Genomic DNA, 21,811 nt, shown 5'->3' on the forward strand with positions numbered 1-21,811 from the left:
GAGGGCGCGCAGCACATTCTGGTTCCATGCACGCGCCGCTCGAGGCTCTGCTAATTTAGCCTGTCCTCTTTGGGGTGCCTGGCACCCTCCAATCTTTTTCCCTGCTGAGAGCCTGGCCGCAGAGACCGTACCCCCGGGGCGTGCTAAGCCGCAGGGAAGCCGGGGCGCCCCTCCGCCCGGCCGCCGGGCGTTCCTGTACCCGCAGCAGTGCTGGGGACTCGGCGGGACCTGCTGCACCTGGCCCCGAAGGGGCGGGGCGGGCGCGTCCCGGCAGCCGGGGGAGGTCCCGCCCCGGCCCCACCCTCCCCGCCGTCCGGTGGGGAAACCCGGGAGCGGCCCCGCGGCGCGTCTGCGGCTCTGCCTCTGAGCAACAGGTAAGCGGCAGAAGGAGCCCGCGACCCTCTACCCGGGAGGGTTCCCCAGAGTTCCCCCACTGCTCGGACTTCCCTCCGGCGGAGCTCGCTTCCCACCTCCCCCACCGCCAGCCTTCGCCTCTTCCTCTTCTCCTCACCACCCCAGACAGTAAAACGAAGGGGCTGGGCCAGGCTGGTCCCTCCTGTCTTTGCTCTCTGCTGGTCGCGGTGGCCTCTAGCTCCTCCCTCGGTAGGACCCCCCTCCACCTTGGCGCTTATGAGATGAATGAGGAGCCCAGACCTCTGGAACTTGGAGGGGTGAGAGGGGGACAAGCCATAGCCAGGTCTCTACACCCTCTTCCCCTTACTCATCCATGCCCCGCATTCCCTCTGTGCCCCATCTCCCCAGATCGGGAGCACCCCGTGTGCTCTGGTACGGAAACTCTTCCAGAGAGGTTTCCTCCTGCCCTGCCACGTTGCGCCTGAACAGAAGGGGACACAGAGGGGAAGCCTCACTGGTGGAGGTCGGTCTGAGCCCTGCTAGGTTGACTCCCTCCCGAGGTTTTGGGTGTGGGGAGGATTGGCCTCATTCTGTGGGGAAATGGAATCTGTTGGGTGTTCATGACTGTGACTGTCACCGACTTCCCTATTTCCTCAGTTGTTAGATTCCCAGGCTGACAAAAAGGGGAAACAGGTTTTTTTGTTTGTTTGTTTTTATTTTTAACGACGGGGTTTCACCATGTTGGTCAGGCTGGTCTTGAACTCCCGGCCTCAGGTGATCCACCTGCCTTGGCCTCCAAAGTGCTTGGATTACAGGTGTGAGCCACCACGCGCGGCCGGAGAAACAGTTTTTACTTGCACCCAGGGCCAATCATCCCAGACCCAGACCTCTACAGAGGGTAGGATGGGGCTCTTCTGTGTATAGGGGTGGGTGGTGGTCACTTTGCCAGCAAAGCTTACAACAGACCCCTTCTAGCAGCCGGTAACTCATTGCAGCACTCTCGGAAAGGGTGTTAACTCTATGCTCTGAGCTCACCTCCAGGCCCCCACACACAGTTTGCAGGCACTGGGTGAGGTTCATAATTTGGACACACCAAAGAGCCTCAAGGATTTTTGCTCCTTTTACCCAAGATGTGTGTGCACCATACAGTGCCTGTTCTCCGCTCCAGATAGATGAGCTCTCTCCCTTCCCATCAGAGGAAAGGTAAGAAGAATGAGACAGGCAAATTCATGTAATGATGAAAACCAGGTCAGGTGGGGTCAGGTGAGAGGTTTGAAATATGCTTTGGTCCTGGCGGCATGTGGTGGCTCATGCCTGTAATCCCAGCACTTTGGGAGGCTGAGGTCGGTGGATCACCTGAGGTCAATAGTTCAAGACCAGCCTGGCCAACATGGCAAAACTCTGTCTCCACCGAAAATACAAAACATTAGTTGGGCATGGTGGAAAGTGCCTATAATCCCAGCTACTTGGGAGGCTGAGGCAGGAGAATTGCTTGAACCTGAGAGGCAGAGGCTGCAGTGAGCCGAGATCGCACCATTGCACTCCAGCCTGGCAGCAAGAGCGAACCTGTCTCAGAGAAAAAGAAAAGAAAATATGCTTTAGTTCCAATTGCCTAGCAGAAGCCAGTAGCATTGCAGGCATTTCCCTAGCTCCAGTTCCTTAATGATGCCATGGACTTTAGGAACCCAGAGGTAACCAGAGAAAGCTGCTTACCGGGGGACCAGGGCAGAGAACAGGACAGGACTCTCAAAGGAAAGAGAGAAGTCTGCAGGAGACTGGGCTGCTCAAGATGTTCTCACCTCCATAATGCTGCCCACAGTCCCACAGTTGGAACAGCTTATTCCTACACGTAGCAGCATGGAAGACCTTAGGCAAGAGAAGGGGAGGCCCTGATGCGTGTCAGGTGCCCTCTGAGGTCAGAGACATATTAGCCCAAGTTCAGCTAGAAGAAATGGGGACAGGAAATATGAGCATGAACTTAGTCCATGCAACCATTGCCTCGAGCAGACCTCAGGACCAGGAGGGGCAGCTAACGCTAGAGCTAAGGGCTTCTCAGTGCAGGGAGGCAGTGAGCATCACGGAGCCAGGCAGCTGACTCACCCCTATCGTTAACTTCACTGTATAACCTTGGCCAAATCACATATGTACTCCCTGGGTGGGGAGCAAATGAGAGGGTGTGAAGTGTTTTGGCAAAGCTCCAAGCACCAGTCAAATGCGAGACAATGTGATGTCATAGTTAAGAGAGTGAGCTTTGGAGATTCATAGGCCTGAATGCAAATTCTGCCTCTGCTATGTTTCTAACTGTGTGACCTTGGTCAAGTCACTTGACCTTCCTGGGCTTCAGTTTCCTTCTGTGTAAAACAGAGAAGATAGCTGTAACTTGATTTAATATATTAGCAGTAATATTTAAAATGATGATGGTATTGTCCTTAACATCTTCTGGCTCCTACGGATGTGTTCCCACATCTCTAGTCTGGAAGTGATGCTGAAGACCAGGTTGGGTATGTCTATGCCACAGCTTGGGTGAACTCAGCTCTTATTTTTTACTTATTAATTTATTTTTCTGAGATGGAATTTTGCTCTTGTTGCCCAGGCTGGAGTGCAATGACACTATCTTGGCTCACTGCAACCTCTGCTTCCCAGGTTAAAGCAATTCTGCCTCAGCCTCTGGAGTAGTTGGGATTACAGTCATGCACCATCATGCCTGGCTAATTTTGTATTTTTAGTAGAGATGGGGTTACTCCATGTTGGTCTGGCTGGTCTTGGACTCCCAACCTCAGGTGACCCACCTGCCTCAGCCTCCCAAAATGCTGGGATTACAGGCATGAGCCACTGCGCCCGGCCAAACTCAACTTTTTACGCAGCCCTCTGCCCCTTTCTGGAAAAGCCCAAATGTTCATTCTCATTTGATAGGGATGAGAGGACAAGAGTGAATAAGCAGGAGGTTAAGTGCACGGCAGTGCTTGTCTCTGTCGAGCTCAATGCTGTAATTGTGCTGTGTAGAAGGCCTGTGTGGTGAACAAGGATGAGCTCACTCCAGGGAGGAGAAGGACTGTTAGAAGACTTTTGTGGCACCTGAGAGCCCTGTGGGGTCTTGTTATTTTTGTTATTCTCTTGTACTCTGAGCAACCTGGTCCTAAGGCCTAGGTAGAGATTTGAAAGAAGAAAGCAACTCCTCAGTTCTGCATATAATAGAGAATGAAGGACAGACAACTAGCAAAATAGCATTGCCATACATCTCAGGGCAGAGAGGTGCCACAGGGATTGGAAGGCCAGGTAGATTGGTCAGGAAGAGCATTCTGGAGACTGAAGTTAGGGGACCGAGACTCGAGGACTGGGAAGGAGAAGGAAAACAGGATCTGGGTGGTCTAGCATCTGGGCCTGCCAGTTCTCCATGATATTTAGTGGGAAGTCCTACATGGGGAAAGCATGGGTAGCAGAGAAACTTGGGTACAAATAACACCTAGAAATTAAGGCAGCAAGACACAACTCAGTCTAGGAAGGCTTCTTGGAAGAGGGGGTCTCTAGCAAGAATCCGAAAGAAAAGAAATATGGCTTGCTTATCAAGAATCTAAGGGAAAGGCTTTGAGGAGGAAAAGATAGCTCGTGAGTGAGTGCCAGGCATCTGGTCGGGCTTGAGGATGAGCAGCAAACAGGAAGCAACCCAGCCAGGCCCTCTGTGTCTCTGCCAGTCAAACAGCGCTCAAGGAATATGAATACACTCAAGGAGTATGAATATGGCTGTCCTGATTGTGAAAGAGAGAGGGGCCCGAGGCAAAGGAGGCTGGCAGGCAGCTCCTGCTGATCCTCCAGATGCTGGTTGATAAAGGCGCAATTTCAAATGAAGGTTTTGAAAGCAGAGAGGCTGGGGAGGAACCAGGAGGCAGGGAATGAATCAGCAGGACTTGGGAGCAGGGCGTGGGGTGAACCTGAACTTGAGAAGGGATTAAAAATGACATGTCGGGAGCGGGACGGGGGCTGGCTTGTTTCATGGGCTTCGATGCTTCTGGCAGCAATGGGGAAATTGGAAAGGCTGGGTAGCGTAGGAGGCTGGGCCCAGACCCTGAGCCCAGGGGATGGTATACTGAGTAGCCAGTGGCCCCCAGGTAAAAGTTATACAGCCAAGAGTGGACTGGAGGGTGAGGAGAGAAGGAAAAAATTCAGTTCCTTCTTTTTCTTTTTTTTGAGGCAGAGTCTTGCTCTGTCGCCAGGCTGGAGTGCAGTGGCGCCATCTCGGCTCACTGCAACTTCCGCCTCCTGGGTAGTGATTCTCCTGCCTCAGGCCTCCCAAGTAGCTGGGACTAAAAGCATATGTCACCATGCCCAGCTAATTTTTGTATTTTTAGAAGAGATAGGGTTTCACTATGTTGGCCAGGATGGTCTTGATCTCTTAACCTCGCGATCCGCCCACCTCAGTCCACAAAGTGCTGGGATTACAGGCCTGAGCCACCTCACCCAGTCAAAACTTCAGTTCTATTCTCTCCCATGAATCCCCACTTCCCAGTCCGAAGACTGGCCCAAGAAGCCTTCAGGAATACCCTTCCTGTCTTCTGCCCTTCTCATTACTTCACTATCCCTCATCTGCCCTTTCCCCCAACTGCCCCCCTCAAGCCCAGTCTGGTTGTCACCAAGGCTGCCAGGTGATTAGAGAATCCCACATCGTTCTCACCTGGAGCCCTCCCTCTTTTACCTCTGGGCTCCTAGGAATAAACCGATACACACCTCTGTCCCACCTGGCAGGGCCTGCAGGGCCTCCAGTGAAAAACCTGTGAACTGTCAAACCTCCTGTTTGGTGGCACAGTATTTTGATTTTGGTGACCTGTTCTTGGAATAAGTCAACCAATATTAACTGAGTGCCTACCACATACCAAGCACTGCTCTAGGTATACAGTGGCGAGCAAAGTTGGGTTGGGTTTTTCAATAAAAAATCCCTGTTTGGGTAATTTAAGCTTAAAATATTGTGCAAACAGGCTAGACGCAGCGGCTCATGCCTGTAATCCTAGCACTTTGGGAGGCCAAGGTGGACGGATCACTTGAGGTCAGGAGTTCAAGACCAGCCTGGCCTACATGGCGAAACTCTGTCTCTACCAAAAAAGATTTAAAAATTAGCCAGATGTGGTGGTAGGGTGCCTGTAATCCCAGCTATTTGGGAGGCTGAGGGATGAGAATTGCTTGAACCCAGGAGTCAGAGGTTGCAGTGAGCCGAGATTGCACCACTACACTCCAGCCTGGGCAACAGAGTGAGACTTCGTCTAAAAAAAAAAAAAATTTGTGCAAACATAAAATGAATCTTCAAAAAAGGGGGGAACTTGATAGACTAGCTTCAGAAATAATTTTCAGTGTATCTTCCTGGGAAAATGAGCCACAGTATTGCAGCTTGAGTCTTGGGAAAGAGCTGAAGTGTCTTGAAGGTGTAATTATGGGGAAAAGTAAAAACCTCCCACATTCTGTGATCAAAAGGGTCAGAGGTGAGAGGAGGGCTTTGGAGGAGATAATTTACTCTTCTGCTCACAGCAGGAGTCCGGAGGACTGGAGATGAGTGCTGCGTCTGATGGAGAGAAAGTGCTTGTGAGGAAGAAAGGACAGTCATTTGGCCAAACAGCCTCTCAGCCCCATTTCCCCCACCAGTAGCTTGAAATTGACCTGCCCCCTCCCCAGTATGATTTCCAGCTCCACACACCTGTGCCTGTGGTGAGAGTGGTGACAGTCATCACTTTCCAAAGAAACTTGTAATTGAGCCCTCCTCCAAGTAACTTGAGCAAATATCTCTGTGGTAAGGACTGCTTGCTTCCTGCTGCCACGTCTGAGGAGGTGACCAGCTCAGCTGATAAACAGAAAGAAACACTGTTACAAAGAGGCCACCTGGCCAGCTAGGGCGTGTTCTGGGTGGCTGACTCTGGCATTCACAAAAGCCAAGATTTTGCCTGGGACTTCCAGTTTCCGCATCTTTAAAGCATTTGTATCCCTGAGTGGGCAAAGGGCAAATGCCAGGAAGGGGATCAAAGGGTGGAGTGGAGGAGGCTCAGGGAGGACAGACTTGGTCCCCAAATTCCCACTCAAATTCCAAGGGTTTGAGTGTGGTAAACAGAGTAGTGGCCTAGGAGTTGAGAGATCAGGTTCTATTCCTGCGAGCCACTAGCTAGCTGTGTGTTGCTAGAGAAGTCACTTAACCACTCTGGCCTCGCTGATGATAAAATGAGGGTGTTAGACCCACAGACAGACCTGGTCGAAACAGCAAGCTAATGTGTAATGGTAGAATATCCTGTAATTCAAGTACTTCTTGCTGTAAGTGCATTAAGAACATCATTTAGTGAAGCCAGTGCTCCACATTTAACCCCTCCGGCCTCATCTCGTTTGACAAGAGTTATTAGAACTAGCCAGACCCGGTCGCCCCCACCTCTGTAGTCCCAGCTACTCAGGAGGCTGAGACAGGAGAACTGCTTGAGCCTGGGAGGTTGAGGCTGCAGAGAGCTGTGTTCATGCCACTGTACTTCAGCCTGGGTGACAGAGTAAGACTCTGTCTCCGAAAAAAAAAAAAAAGTTTATGGAACACCTGCTATGTGTAAAACTTGTGCTAAACTTTGCAGGTGATAAAAAGCTGAAAACAGCATGGCCTCTTTGGTCCAGGAAGTCACAGACACGTGAGGTCTAGAAGAGACTCCTTTGACACAATGTGGGCTGTGATAAGACTGGAGTACAAATAAAACTTGGGTGCTAACGGGGCAAAGCAGGAAGAGATGAATTCTGCTGGGAGATCTGAGAAGGCTTTTCGGAGGGGAGCTAGAATATAAACTGGGGGGTTTGGACTGTGTTACCGGCTTTCAAACTTCTGTGACTGGAGCGAAGTGAGAAATACACTTTACAGCCAGACCTCTTCTCTGTATATATGTGACATGGCATTCCCAAAATCTTAGGGCAGTTTATACTTTAATCATATTACAAGCATAAATTCTACAAACAATAAGAAACTATCGTTTGAAAATTTAATCATTTAAACTTGTCTTTAGTTGTATGAATTTTGAATAACAAATTTATCATTTTAATTTTGTATCAGGCAGTGTGTATCTTTAATAGACTGAAACAAACATTAAAATAAAAATGTATTTTTCAGGCTGGACTTGGTGGCTCACACCTATAAACCCAGCACTTTGGGAGGTCAAGGCAGGAGGATTGCTTCAGTCTAGGAGTTGAAGACTACCCTGGGCAATGTAGTGAGACCCCATCTCTCCAAAAAAATTAAAATTAGCCAGTTGTGATGACACACACCTGTGGTCCCAGCTACTCCAGAGGCTGAGGTAAGAGGATCCTTTGAGCCCAGGAGGTCAAGGCTGCAGTGAGCTGAGACTGTGCCACTGCATTCCAGCCTGAGCAATCAAGTGAGACCCTGTCTCCAAAAAAAAAAGAAAGAAAAAAGGAATACTTACCTATGTTACATGTGGTATGTGATACACTTTGACATTTTCTTTTTCATTCTATTCTGTTTTTTTTTTTTTTATTTCAATTTTTTTTTTTTTTTTTGAGACAGGGTCTTTCTCTATTAGGCTGGAGTGCAGTGGCACAATCATAACATAAAACTCACTGTAGCCTCGACCTCCTGGGCTCAAACATTCCTCCAGACGTGGCCTCCCAAGTAGCTGCGATTATAGGCATGTGCCACCATGCCCAGCTAACTGGTTTTCTGGTCTTTTTTTTTTTTTTTTTTTAAGATGGAGTCTTGCTCTGTTGTTGCCCAGGCTGGGGTGCAGTGGCATGATTTCTGCTCACTGCCACCTCCACCTCCTAGGTTCAAACTATTCTCCAGCCACAGCCTCCCGAATAGCTGGGATTACAGGCACCTGCCACCATGACTGGCTAATTTTTGTATTTTTAGTAGAGATGGGGTTTCACTATGTTGGCCAGGTTGGTCTTGAACCCCTGGCCTAAAATGATCCGCCCACCTCAGCCTCCCAAAGTGCTAGGATTTCAGGCATGAGCCACTGTGCCCAGCCCTTACTGGTCTTTTAAAGAATTTTTTGAATGCTGATTTGCAACACCCTAAATTTATTTTATAATATCTCAGTGGATTATAATCAGCAGTTTGATACAAGCTGGGCTGGGTAAAGCCTCAGTTCCTTACACCAGTGAGAGAAGGTAAGTTTGTGTTCTGGCTGGTGGGGCCAGGGAAGCAAGTCCCATTTGTTCAATGTAGGCAGGCTTCTCAGAGAGGATTCCTAGCGTCATCTTGGGATTGAAGCCAAGATGGTCTGAGGAGTTGCAGGCCCAAGGGTAGCTGGAGGAAGAAGACTTGGGAAGAAATGCTGAGCAACAGTGAGAGGGAAATGAGTGGATGGGGGCTGAGGGCACACTTGCCAGGAAAGCAGGAGGCCAGGTATGGGAGCCCAAAGGTGAGGGAGCTATGCAAGACACCAGGGGCAGATCCGTGAAGCTCTGCACTTGGCTCGGTACTATCATAGTAGCTATTCTTTCTCCAAGGCTGGCAGAGGGGTGACCTCCAAGACCTTGCTAACCACACTTCTGGGAATTATCTCCTACACAGGGAGCAAAAATCCTTAACCCCAAAGTCCTGTGGCTTCCACTGGATTCTCAGTCTCTTCTAAGGGACTCTTTCCTGTTGCCCTCATGCTGAGCAAACAAACTAGAGAGCAAGTCCCTCACCACCAAGGCTAATCCCAGGTGTCTCGTTTCGGTTCAGGATGTGGTTAGTACCTTGAGGAACTGCTGGTTTCAGAGAGAAAGCTTCAGACAGCCAGACAGGATCTAGAGAGCAAATGCCTAGGAAGAGCTTAATTTAACCCTAGATTTCTTTCTCCAGGGAAAATAAAAGGAGCAAAGACAAACCCCGCTGCACGGGACCACAAGGCACTGCCAGGATGAGGGAGTTGGAGTAACCTGGGTGATTCTGAGTGAATCAGTTAGGGAGGCCTTCCTGGAGGCGGTGAGTCTTGAGCACTGGCAACAGCTAATAACTACAACATTACCACATCTTTGTTTCTGTGCTCCCTCTTGCTGGAGTGGGAAGGTAGCAGAGAAGATGCAGCCTGCGGGACCGTTCAAAGTTGTCATGGCATATACTCCCCCATTCTGCAGGCCTCTGTGTGGGCTTAGCCAGGACAGTTCCAGAACTGATGAGGTGTCTAGCTCTAGCGAATCCCCCTGTGCTAGCCCCGGCACAGCTCAACCCCTGTGACAAGAAACTCCTGCTCACTGAACCCCCATTTCCTCCCTGAAGGCTTCCTCAGGCCGCAGGGAACTCGACCTTTCTCAGCTCAGCGCTTACTCTCTGTGCTATTCTGCTTTGATTTTAGTAATTTCTGAATAAGTGGTATAGTCAGGGTTCAGAGTACAAAATGGTACTCAGTGAAAGGTCCTTTTCCTGCTCCTGAGTTCCCCCTGGACAGGTGCTTCCTTGACCTGCTCGGTGCTACCGGTTCTTGTCCTCCAACAAGATTTTCAAATCGCTTGGGGAAAGGAGTTGAGCCTTTGTGTCCCTCTGTGTACCAGATGAGGTAAACTGTCCCACCCCATCACCCAAGGGAGTCTTCCTGGCACCACATCCTCCCTCTTCCATCCATGCTGCTACTAACCATCCTGGGTCAGACCCCGAATGGGTCATCCAGCTGCCAAGCAGGTCCCTTTGCAGATACCCTCCACTGCTGTCATATTGCTCTTCCTGTAATGCAGGGCTCCCAGTTTAGCCCTTTATTACTCCCCATGCCTTGGGTCAAGGGCAAATGCTCCTCAGCATGATGAGCAAGGCCCTCATAACTTGGTTTCAGCCACCTCTGCAGGCCCAACGTCTGCTACTCCCTCCATGCCAGACTGTTTGCAGTTCTGAGACTAGCTCTGCTGCCTCCCATCTCTAGGCTTTTGCAGGTGCTGTGCCTTCTGCCTGAAATGTGCTCACCTCACCTAACTGACTCCTCCTCACCAGTCAGTGCTCCCCCCAAGTGTCTTCCCCCATGAGATTTCTTCACAGACGTCGCCCTCCCCCATTTGCTGCATTTCCTCATGCCTTCTCCCTTCAGCACGTGATTCTGCTTCTCTTGGGGTAATCTCTGTTTAAAATCTGACACCTCCAATTGACTAGGATCCTTGAGGGCTGGCCTTGCATGTCTCTGTGTGTCCCCCTCCTCTTGCCGAGTATGAGTATCTGGCAGATGGCAGGTATTCAGTAAATACTAGTGGAATAAACAAATCTCTCCTATCTCCTAGACATTAGTTAATGCAAAGTAGATGCTCAAAGAGATTTCTTTTGTTTGATTTTTGATGGTCCTGCTGAATCTGATGTTATAAAAGAAGCCACATTTGGCCAAGCACGGTGGCTCACGCCTGTCATCCCAGCACTTTGGGAGGCCAAGGCAGGTGGATCACCTGAGGTCAGGAGTTTGAGACCAGCCTGACCAACATGGAGAAACCCCATCTCTACTAAAAGTACAAAATTAGCTGGGCATGGTGGTGCATGCCTGTAATCCTAGCTATTGGGGAGGCTGAGGCAGGAGAATCGCTTGAACCCAGGAGGCAAAGGTTGCAGTGAGCCGAGATCATGCCATTGCACTCCAGCCTGGGCAGCAAGAGCAAAACTCCATTTCAAAAAGAAAAAAAGCCACATTTGTACCTCAGTCCAGAGTGAATTCAGCTCCCCACTTGAGATCGTGATGGCCACATATTCCCAAGATCTCAGACACCAGGCCTCTCCACAGGCAGGAGCTCATGCATTTAAACAACAGCATTAAATAGTTCAACCAGGTTTATTTTTAAGCAAAACATTCAGGGAGTAATGAACGTGGCTTTGGCTAAGGGCCAGGTGCTTGGGGATAATTGCTGGGAGGTGAAGCAGGGATCGAAATAATTGATACCATTTATTGAGGGCTTAGTATATGACAGGTGCCCTCTGCCAACCGTTTTACCTACACTATCTGATTTAATCCTCCCCACAACCCTGTGAGTTAGGTATTAGTTGCCCCCACTTGATAGATGAGGAAATTGAGGCTTAGAGGGATTAAGTAAATCACCCAAGGGTCATGCAGTTGCAATTGATCAAAACTAACACTTTGTGGGAACTTTCCATGTGCAGAGACTGCTAAGGGCTGTCCATGAATTTTATGGGGAAGGAACGTAATCCTTATAACAACCCTAGGAGGTAGGTGCTATTACTAGAAGAGGAAGAACTGGAATCTGTGCCCAGGTCCTTTGCCACCAATGTCTGATGCTTAACCAGTGAGCTTATGTGTCCAGAACTCCACACAGAAAGTTCTGCAAGCATTCATCCTCCCGGGCGTAGATCCACATGCCTGGGGGTGGAGGCTGGTGAACGCCCATGCCCAGCCCTGCCAAGATGTATTGTCATGAAATCTTAGGTTTCTGTTAAATCTTTTTTCTTAAATATGAGTAGATACAGATAACTTTTTTTTCCTTTTTTTGAGACAAGAGTCTCACTCTGTCAACCAGACTAAAGTGCAATGGCGTGATCTTGGCGCAATGCAACCTCTGCCTCCCATGTTCAAGTGATTCTCGTGCCTCAGCCTCCCAAGTAGCTGGACTACAGGCATGTGTCACCATGCCCAGCTAATTTTTGTATTTTTAGTAGAGACGGGCTTTCACCATGTTAACTAGGTTGGTTTCAATCTCTTGACTTCGTGATCCACCCGCACTCAGCACTTCTCCTTCAGCACTCCCAAAGTGCTGGGATTACAGGTGTGAGCCACTGTACCTGGTCAACTGTTTTTTTGAGACAGAATCTCTCTGTCACCCATGCTGAAGAGCATTGGCTTGATTACAGCTCACTGCAGCCTTAACCTGCTGGGCTCCAGCAATCCTCCTGCCTCAGCCTTCCAAGCAGCTAGGACTACAGGTGTGCACCACTATGCCTTGCTAATTTTTAAAAAGTTTTGTTGAGAAGGGCTCTCGATACGTTGTGCAGGCTGGTCTCAAACTCCTGGGCTCAAGTGATCCTCAAATCTCAGCCTCCCAAAGTGCTGGGATTACACCATGCCTGACCAAGAAATAGTTATAAAATACGTGTAGGGTATAAAGAACTACAGTTCACCAGCAGCCATCATCCACTTCGAGAAAAACACACTTTGAAGCCCCTTTTACCCATCTCTAATCCTGTTCCTTTTTCTTCACCTTCAGAAACTGATTATATCATTTCCTTAGCTTTCTTTTTTGGGGGGATGTTGGGGGCGGAGTCTTGCTCTATAGCCCAGGCTGGAGCACAGTGGCGTGATCCCAGCCTATATTTTTAGTAGAGACAGGGTTTCACCATGTTGGCCAGGCTGGTCTTCTTTAGCTTTCTCTGTAGCTTTACCACATATTTGTATTCACAAACAAGGTATTGTTTAGTTTTAGCATGTTTGTACATCTTCTATAAGTGGAATCATACTGTATGTATCCTTTTGTCACTTGCTTCTTTCACCCAACATCACATTCACATGGTTGCATGGAGAACTGGTTCATTCTTTGTTATCACTGTAGGGAACAGCATGGTCTGGTATTTTCCACTTTATTTATCCATTCTGCTGGTGGACTTAGAGGTTTTACCAGTTTATTGCCATTTTAGTCAGTGAGTGTTGCTATAAATGTTCTTGCACATGCCTCTTGGTTGGCATGTACCAGAGTTTGTCTGGGATATAAAATGAGGAGTGAAATTGCTGGCTCAGGCTGTGCTCATTTTAAATTTTGCCTGATAATACCTAGTTGTTTCCCAAAGCGGTTATAACGAATTCAATCTCGTGAGTTTAACAATTAAATCTCATGAGTTTAATGATTACATCTCAGGTAGTATTTTAGTGTTCCAGGGACTCCAGATCCATGAATGTAAGAATCTTAGGGCAGGAAAGAAACACTGCCTCCAGTCTCCTCATTTTATGGATGAAGGAAATTTAGATGCGGGAAAGTTGTGGTCATTAAGGTGATGCCACCACTCAGCAATAGAGCCTCGAACCCCAAGTACCCGACTCCCTCCTTACCCTGTCTTGGCTCACTTCTCTCTCGTCCCTTCCTTTCTCAGGCTGAGGCCCCAGCTTGTGGCCACCACGACGTATCAAGCTATTTCCAGTGTTGGGCTCAGCCAGCTGACGTGGCTGGGGTCCCCCTTGGCTCTGGAGGATGAGGCTCCTCCGCAGACGCCACATGCCCCTGCGCCTGGCCATGGTGGGCTGCACCTTTGTGCTCTTCCTCTTCCTCCTGCAGAGGGATGTGAGCAGCAGGGAGCAGGCCACAGAGAAGCCATGGCTGAAGTCCCTGGTGAGCCAGAAGGATCACGTCCTGGACCTCATGCTGGAGGCTGTAAACAACCTTAGAGATTCAATGCCCAAGCTCCAAATCAGGGCTCCAGAGCCCCAGCAGACTCTGTTCTCCACAAACCAGTCCTGCCTTCCTGGGTTCTACACCCCAGCTGAACTAAAGCCCTTCTGGGAACGGCCACCACAGGACCCCAATGCCCCTGGGGCAGATGGGAAAGCATTTCAGAAGAGGAAGTTGACCCCCCTGGAGACCCAGGAAAAGGAAGAAGGCTATAAGAAGCACTGTTTCAATGCCTTTGCCAGCGACCGGATCTCCCTGCAGAGGTCCCTGGGGCCAGACACACGACCCCCTGAGTAAGTAGCACTCAGTCCTTGAGGGGAGACCAGGGCTTTGCTAAAGGCATGGCTTGTATGTCCAGGGCCACGGGTCAAGGGCTAGAGAAAGACTTGAAAGGGATTTTATGCCAGGCACACCTGTAATCCCAGCACTTTGGGAGGCCTAGGCGGGTGGATCACCTGAGGTCAGGAGTTTGAGACCAGCCTGACCAACACGGAGAAACCCCATCTCTACTAAAAATACAAAATTAGCTGGGCTTAGTGGCACATGCCTGTAATCCCAGCTACTCAGGAGACTGAGGCAGGAGAATTGCTTGAACCCAGGAGGCAGAGGTTGTGATGAGCTGAGATCGCACCAATGTACTCCAGCCTGGGCAACAGGAGTGAAACTACATCTCAAACAATAAAAAAGAAGGGGATTTTATAATATGAGCAAGGATCTCCTCTGTACCTCACTTCTTTCCCAGAACAGCTATGCTGATCCCAGGGGTTGGGGTACAAGGGTTAGGCCAGAGGCTGGGGAGACCTGTTAGAGTGAAGCGCAATATGAAAGTGAGATGATGCAGAAGAAGGGACTCAGCCGGGCACCAGGACCTGGCATGGGGTGACTGGGGAGAGCTGATATCAGGCTATGGTTTCCATAGCCTTCCCCTCCACTGAGGCCTGCCCCAGAGACTGTGGGACTCTAATGCTGAGCTGTTTGGAGAGGGGACTTTTCTTTTTTTTTTTTGAGACGGAGTTTTACTCTTGTTACCCAGGCTGGAGTGCAATGGTGCGATCTCGGCTCACCGCAACTTCTGCCTCCTGGGTTCAGGCAATTCTCCTGCCTCAGCCTCCTGAGTAGCTGGGATTATAGGCATGTGCCACCATGCCCAGCTAATTTTTTGTATTATTAGAAGAGACGGGGTTTTACCATGTTGACCAGGATGGTCTCGATCTCTTGACCTCGTGATCCACCCGCCTCGGCCTCCCAAAGTGCTGGGATTACAGGCTTGAGCCACCGCGCCCGGCCGGAGAGGGGACTTTTCTTGACAGCAGCCCTGGTGGTCAGAAATATCCTCACACCCCCTTGTTTCCTCCATGAAGGCCTGCAAGGCCGTGAATTGATTCCAACCTTTATTTAAAGTTTATAGCCTTAATCTTGCACAGTGAGATACCACTTAGATCTTTGAGTGGCAGTCTCTCCCTCTAATGCCTCCATGGCTGCATTCCCATGATCCTCAAGTTAAAGACAGTATGTCTTCCTCACTTAGGCTTTGTCTTTTCCAGCTTAAGAGTTATACCCTATTTGGCCTTTTCTCAAATGGCAGCCCTCATCCCCAGATTCATGAGTCTTTAGATCTGTGAATCTGCAGTTCTTGAGACTTGAGCCAAGTATTATAGCCCTAGAACAGGGGGCACTTGGAGCGATCAGGAGTTCCTCAACAGAGAAGGGCACTGGGGCCAGGTGCAGTGGCTCATACCTGTAATTCCAGCACTATGGGAAGCTGAGGTGGGCAAATCACTTGAGCCCAGGAGTTCAAGACCAGCCTGGCCAACATAGTGAAACCCGGTCTGTACTAAAAATACAAAAAAATTAGCCTGGCATGGTAGTTCATGCCTATAATCCCAGCTACTCGGGAGGCTGAAGCATGAGAATTGCTTGAACCTGGGAGGCAGAGGTTGCAGGGAGCTGAGATTGTGCCACTGCACTTCAGCCTGGCAACAGAGCGAGACTCCATCTCAAAAAAAAGAGAGAAGAGCACTGGGTTGTGACAGCAGCCAGGGGAGGAAGCTGGGGAATCTCTCTGGAGGGTCCTCAAGAAATCCTCTGACAAGCAGAAGTCAGAAAAGGGTGTTAGGTCACATGATTCCTTGAGATCCAGGATTCACAAATTCCCACCTGTTCTCATATTCACATATTCTCCTGAGATGGAGGGTCAAGAAGGTAGCAGCGTGGCCACGTGCCACAGAGTGGCTGGAGTGGATAAGGATTGAAGAAATGTCACAGGAAGTTGACTGTGAGAGCAGTGGCAGATCACAGGGAGTTAATGAGAAATGGATTAAAGAGGAACTGTACATTGTAAAAGGAAGAGCCTTTTCTTTTCATTGAGTATGGAAATCATAGTCACTTTTCTCAGATGTCAAATTTGGCCTTTATTACCTACCCCTCTGGGACCTCTGGATTGGGTTACATTTTATGCAGTTCACATATTACGGAGGAAGAGAGCCAGCCCTGGGAACTCCTAGACTGAGAGCAGACAGCAGAGGAGGGAAGCAGGTTGAGGAGCCTCAGCATCACAGCTGGGGCACTGAGCCAGCTATGCGGGGATGGATTTTGAAGTGGTTTGGCTAGAACCTGTGCAGAGGCTAAGGGTGGGTGGCAGATATTGAGGAGACAGGAACGGGGAGCAGCTGTTCCCACCTGCTACAGAGAATGTAGGCTGCAGTTCAGAGGAGTGGAGTAGGGGAATCTCTGGATGGGGCCTTCCCACACCTGGCACTCCCAGGGCTCAGGAGAACTTTGTCCATACTTTCATACTTACAGGTGTGTGGACCAGAAGTTCCGGCGCTGCCCCCCACTGGCCACCACCAGCGTCATCATTGTGTTCCACAACGAGGCCTGGTCCACACTGCTGAGGACAGTGTACAGCGTCCTACACACCACCCCTGCCATCTTGCTCAAGGAGATCATACTAGTGGATGATGCCAGCACTGAGGGTGAGGCTGGAGGGGCCCAGAGGAGGGGGCTGGGGTCTCCCCTGGGCACTCAAAGGAGGAGGGCAGGTCTTTTAAGGGAGCAGGCACCACCTCCAAGCCCACTGCCTGGCCTCACAGCTCATCATAAAGGCCAGGAGCAGGAAGAAATCAGGTGGGGGACAGGTAGCCCATGCTTCCTTCGCGCCTCAGCCATAGAGCTCCAAGGGCTTTTCAGCTTTGGCTTCAAGACTCCCTGAATGCTGCCAAGGCCAATCCTAACTCAGAAATGCTGGGAGAGCTGGGGCAGAGGGTAGGGACAGGGCTTCATCTCTGTTTCCTACCTGCCGGCCACTCTTGTGCTCTTGAAGCCTCCCCCATCAGCCATTTTTGCCTAAGTGGGGTTGCTCACCAAACGTCCAGCCTTCAATTCCACAAACATCTACTGAGTACTATGTGCCTGGTTCTGACCTAGACAGAGGGGATCTGTCTCATGTCTCATCTGCCGCAGGCAGAGGGGCATGTGGTGTCTGGGGCTCTCCCAGGTTTACCTGTGCTCAAACTCCCAATAGTAAGGGCACCCAGTCCTGTAGAGCTGCTGCCGATCCTTGCCTTCCCCCAGCCTCCCTCCTTCCTCTAGGTTAGGCTGAAAAGAGGACTAGGGTTGTGGAAGGGAGTGGAAGAGCGAGCTGAATGTGACATGACAAATGAGACAGATCCTGCCCTAAAAATACTAACAACCCCTATAGGTCAGAAGACTTCTTACAACACCAGCCACACTGCTGTGGCTGTGATGTACCTGTAACAGGTGTGAGGGCATGGACTGCAGAGTCCAACACCCAGGAATTCAAATCCCAGCTCTGACCCTTCCTAGCTCTGTGACCTTGGACAAGAATTTGCCCTCCCTGAACCTGTTTCCTCTTCAAAAAATGAGGGCAGGCTGGGCACAGTGGCTCAAGCCTGTAATCTCAGCAGTTTGGGAGTCTGAAGCAGGCAGATCACTTGAGGTCAGGAGTTTGAGACTCCTAGCTGACATAGTGAAACCCCATCTCTACCCAAAATACAAACAATAATTAGCCGTGTATGGTGGTGTGCACCTATAGACCCAGCTACTTTGGAGGCTGAGGCAGCACTTTGGGAGGCCAAGGCAGGCGGATCACGAGGTCAGGAGTTCAAGACCAGCCTGACCAACATGGTAAAACCCACTTCTACTAAAACTACAAAAATTAGCTGGGCATGATGGTGCATACCTGTAATCCCAGCTACTCAGGAGGCCAAGGCAGGAGAATCGCTTAAATCCAGGAGGTGGAGGTTGCAGTGAGCCGAGATTATGCCACTACACTCCAGCCTGGGTGACAGAGTGAGACTCCGAAAAAAAAAAGTAAAGGAGGAGTCATTGAAATTGTGACCTCATTTCAGAAGGATGGCAGCTTTGGAGGAGGATAATCAGCAGAAAGAGAGGCAGAAGACTCACAGTCTGGAGAAGAAGCTCTTATACTCTTGAGAATAGGAGATGATGGGGCTGGAACTAGGAAAGGCTGTGGGACTGAGGCACCTTTAGGTTGGGAGTCTCCCTAAGCTGAGTCCTCCTCGCAGGAGGCATGTGGTGTCTGGGGCTCTCCCAGGTTGACCTCCTGTGCTCAAACTCCCAATAGTGAGGGCACCCACTCCAGTAGAGCTGCTGCCTGTCCTTGCCTTCCCCCAGCCTCCCTCCTGCCTCTAGGTTAGGCTGAAAAGAGGACTAGGGCTGTGGAAGGGAGTGGAAGAAAGGGCTGAGTGTGAGCTCTGTTGAGTTCATTTCTTCAGGGAACTCACATCTTCCCAGGGAAGACAGATATTTGGCAGCAATTACAAAGCAAGACAAGACCAACCTGGGCAACATAACAAAATCCCATCTCTAGAAAAGGTAAAAAATCAGCGGGCATGGTGGTATGTGTCTGTAGTCCCAGCTACTTGGAAGGCTGAGGTGGGAGGATCCCTTGAGCCCAGGAAGTCAAGGCTGTGGTGAGCTGTGATTGCACCACTGCACTCCAGCATGGATAACAGAGTGAGACCCTGTCTCTAAAAAAAGATACAAAATAAAGTAAAATAGGCTAAGCACAGTAGCTCATGCCTGTAATCCCAGAACTTTGGGAGGCTGCAGCAGGAGGATTGCTTGAGGCCAGGAGTTCGAGACCAGCATGGGCAATGTAGCAAGACCCTGTCTCTACCAAAAAGAGAAGAGTTGGCTGGGCACATTGGCATGTGCCTGTGGTCCCAGCTACTTGGAAGGCTGAGGTGAAAGGCTTGAGCCCAGGAGGCTGAGACTACAGTGAGCCTTGACTGCACCACTGCACTCCAGCCTAGGCAACTGAGTGAGACCCAGTCTCTAAAAAAAGAAAAATAAATAAATCAAGGCAAGCAAGTACCAGGGATGCAATGACAGGATGTAGTGGACAAGGAATGTATAGATTAGGCTTCTGGAAAGGGAAGGGTGAAGAGTTTGGCAGAGATGGGAGGAGCTTGTCAGTGGTCTCTAGGGAATCTTTGTAGCAATGGAATGGGTATATGGAATGGGAGCAAGCATATCAGCAGTCCTTCCTCTCAAACTGGGTTCTTTTGTTATCTTTCTCCTCCCAGTCCTATGCCCCCCATCCTTTGGAAGCTCTTTCACCTGAATCTTTTGTACTGGAGTGTAGTAGTCCATTCTTACGCAGCTATAAGGGCATAGCCAAGGTCATTTATAAAGGAAAGAGCTTTAATTGACTCACAGTTCTGCAGGGCTGGGGAGACCTAAGGAAACTTGTAATCGTGGCAGAAGCAAACGTCCTTCCAGAGGCGTTAGGAGAGAGAATAAGAGCCAAGCAAAGGGGAAAGCCCCTTATAAAGCCATCAGACCTCGTGAGAACTTACTGTCACAACGATAGCTTGGTGGAAACTGCCCCCATGATTCAGTTACCTCCCACTAGGTCCCTCCCACCACATGAGCAGATTATGGGACCTATAATTCAAGATGAGATTTGGGTGGGGACACAGCCAAAGCATATCATTTTACCACTAGCCCCTTCCAAAACTCCTGTCCTCACATTTCAAAACACAATCTCGCCTTCCCAACAGTCCCACCCAAAGTCTTAGCTCATTCCAGCATTAACCCAAAAATCCAAATCCAAAGTCTCATCTGAGACAAGGCAAGTCCCTTCCCCTATGAGCCTGTAAAATCAAAAGCAAGTTAGTCACTTCCTAGATACAATGAGGGTATAGGCAATGTGTAAATACGCCCATTTGAAATGGGAGAAATTGGCCAAAACAAAGATCTACAGGCCCCACGCAACTCCAAGATCCTAGGGCACTCATTAAGCCTTCAAGTTCCAAAGTGCTCTCCTTCGACTTCATGTCTCACATCCAGGTCATGCTGATGCAAGAGGTGGGCTCCCACAGCCTTGAGCATAGGGGTTCTAAACTGTTATCACCCCAAATTTTGTGAGTCCATGAGCTACAAGTACCCAGGTAGGCAACTCCTCTGACCAGCTAGACAAGAGACATAATGCTAGGGTGGCACAGGCAGCATCTAACAGGCAGAGCAGCCTGTGTTCAGTAGGGCAGAGTTGCCAGTAACCCCAGGAGCCCCTCCAAAGTGCTGGCCTCTAGCAGGCTACCCTACACATGTTCACCTTCTCCCTGGCTATCCTGGACTTGTTGCCCTGCACTCTCTCCTAAGGCCAGTTCTCTCCAATTCAAGCATCTCTAAATCATCTGCATGATCAGGGCACACTGGCTAACACCTATAATCCCTGCACTTTGAGAGGCTGAGGTGGGAAAGTAACTTGAGTCCAGGAGTTCAACACAAGCCTGGGCAACATAGTAAGACCCTGTCTCTACAAAAAATAAAAAATTAGCTGGGCATGGTGGCATGCACCTGTGGTCCCAGCTACTTGAGAGGCTGAGGTAGGAGGCTCACCTGAGCTCAGGAGGTCAAGACTGCAGTGAGCCCTGATCACGCCACTGTACTTCAGCATGGGTGACAGAGCGACACCCTGTCTCAAAAACAAAAACAAAACAATCACCTGCCTGAAAAACCTAAGCTAGTTGGTTTTGTTTGTTTGTGTGTGTGTGTGTTGGTGGGGGGTCCTGGCCTCCTTTGAGAATCTGTGAAAATCCCTAGAACAGTGTACACCACTGCCCACAACAGTATGCAACATCCACATTTTTGCCTGTAATTCCAGGGACCCTAGGATAAACAACCCTACCCAGAAGGCTCTCGGACTCTAGAGATACTTTCAGCCACATTCAATTCAGTGAGGAAATGAGGGAAAAACCCTCAGGTCCATGGTGAGAAATCTCTGCTGTCCACAGCGGGATAAAATTTCCTACACGTTTGACTGTTTGAGCAGATTAACCAGCTCTCATTACACACACACACAAACAGGTCTGTGTCTCTGCTGAAATACAATGTCCCTGCTCTCTGTCCTCCTCTCCAGGCACCCAGCAGCAGCCCCGTGATAGTGAGTCTCAGGCGTTTGATACTGTGGGGGAGGAGGCCCCATGCTGAGCTGGGTGGCTTTTTCTTCCCCACCTCTGAGTTAGAAGCAGGGCACAGACCTCATTCCTGAGTAGCTAAGTCTGCATCCAGGGTTCCCTCCCTGTCTGGCACACTCCATTAGCTTAACTAAATTAGAGGGAAAAAAAGAAAAGAATGCAGGCGAATGGGCTAGTGAGTGAGTAATTAGGGAGCTCTTGTGGAGTAGCCAGGAAAGGCTATTCTTAGTGCTCTCCACAAAGAGAGCAGCGACACAGAGGCCTGAAGCTTGGCTTGTTAATGAGGCAGAAAAAGGCAGTGTGGCTTAAACACAGTGAGCAAGAGCTGAAAGAGTACTGGAGGAGTGGGTGTAAGGAGGCCAGCGGGCCAGGCACGGTGGCTCCGGCCTGTAATCCCAGCACTTTGGGAGGCTGCGGCGGGCAAAACACAAATTCTCCATGCTGTCTCAATAAATAAATTAACTAATTAAACAAATAAAATAAAGATTTATTTATTTACTTATGAGACGGAGTTTCACTCTTGTCGCCCAGGTTAAAGTGCAGTGGCGTGATCTTGGCTCACTGCAGCCTCTGCCTTCTGAGTCAAGGGATTCTCCTGCCTCAGCCTCCCAAGTAGCTGGGATTACAGGTGCCCACCACCACACGCAGCTAATTTTTTGTATTTTTAGTAGAGAGGGGGTTTTACC

The 21,811-nt window shown here is 49.7% G+C and overlaps 1 protein-coding gene across 4 annotated transcripts in view; it reads left to right on the forward strand.

Annotated features, from left to right (window-relative positions):
* Positions 1 to 311: 311 nt before the first annotated feature.
* Positions 312 to 21,811, forward strand: part of GALNT6 (polypeptide N-acetylgalactosaminyltransferase 6) — a 40,618-nt gene continuing 19,118 nt past the window's right edge. The window contains exons 1-4 of one of the 4 annotated variants that reach the window (XM_002752479.6): positions 312 to 374; positions 9,167 to 9,289; positions 13,364 to 13,952; positions 16,462 to 16,634. In XM_002752479.6, the coding sequence (XP_002752525.1) occupies positions 13,462 to 13,952; positions 16,462 to 16,634 (664 nt within the window). In that variant the 5' untranslated portion in view covers positions 312 to 374; positions 9,167 to 9,289; positions 13,364 to 13,461. Of the gene's footprint in view, positions 375 to 521; positions 672 to 9,166; positions 9,290 to 13,363; positions 13,953 to 16,461; positions 16,635 to 21,811 lie in introns of those variants that run through there. The other 3 variants (XM_035256738.3, XM_035256737.3, XM_035256740.3) reach the window with 3 other exon arrangements.

This window comes from Callithrix jacchus, chromosome 9 (assembly GCF_049354715.1).
Source record: "Callithrix jacchus isolate 240 chromosome 9, calJac240_pri, whole genome shotgun sequence".
Taxonomy (NCBI): domain Eukaryota; kingdom Metazoa; phylum Chordata; class Mammalia; order Primates; family Cebidae; genus Callithrix; species Callithrix jacchus.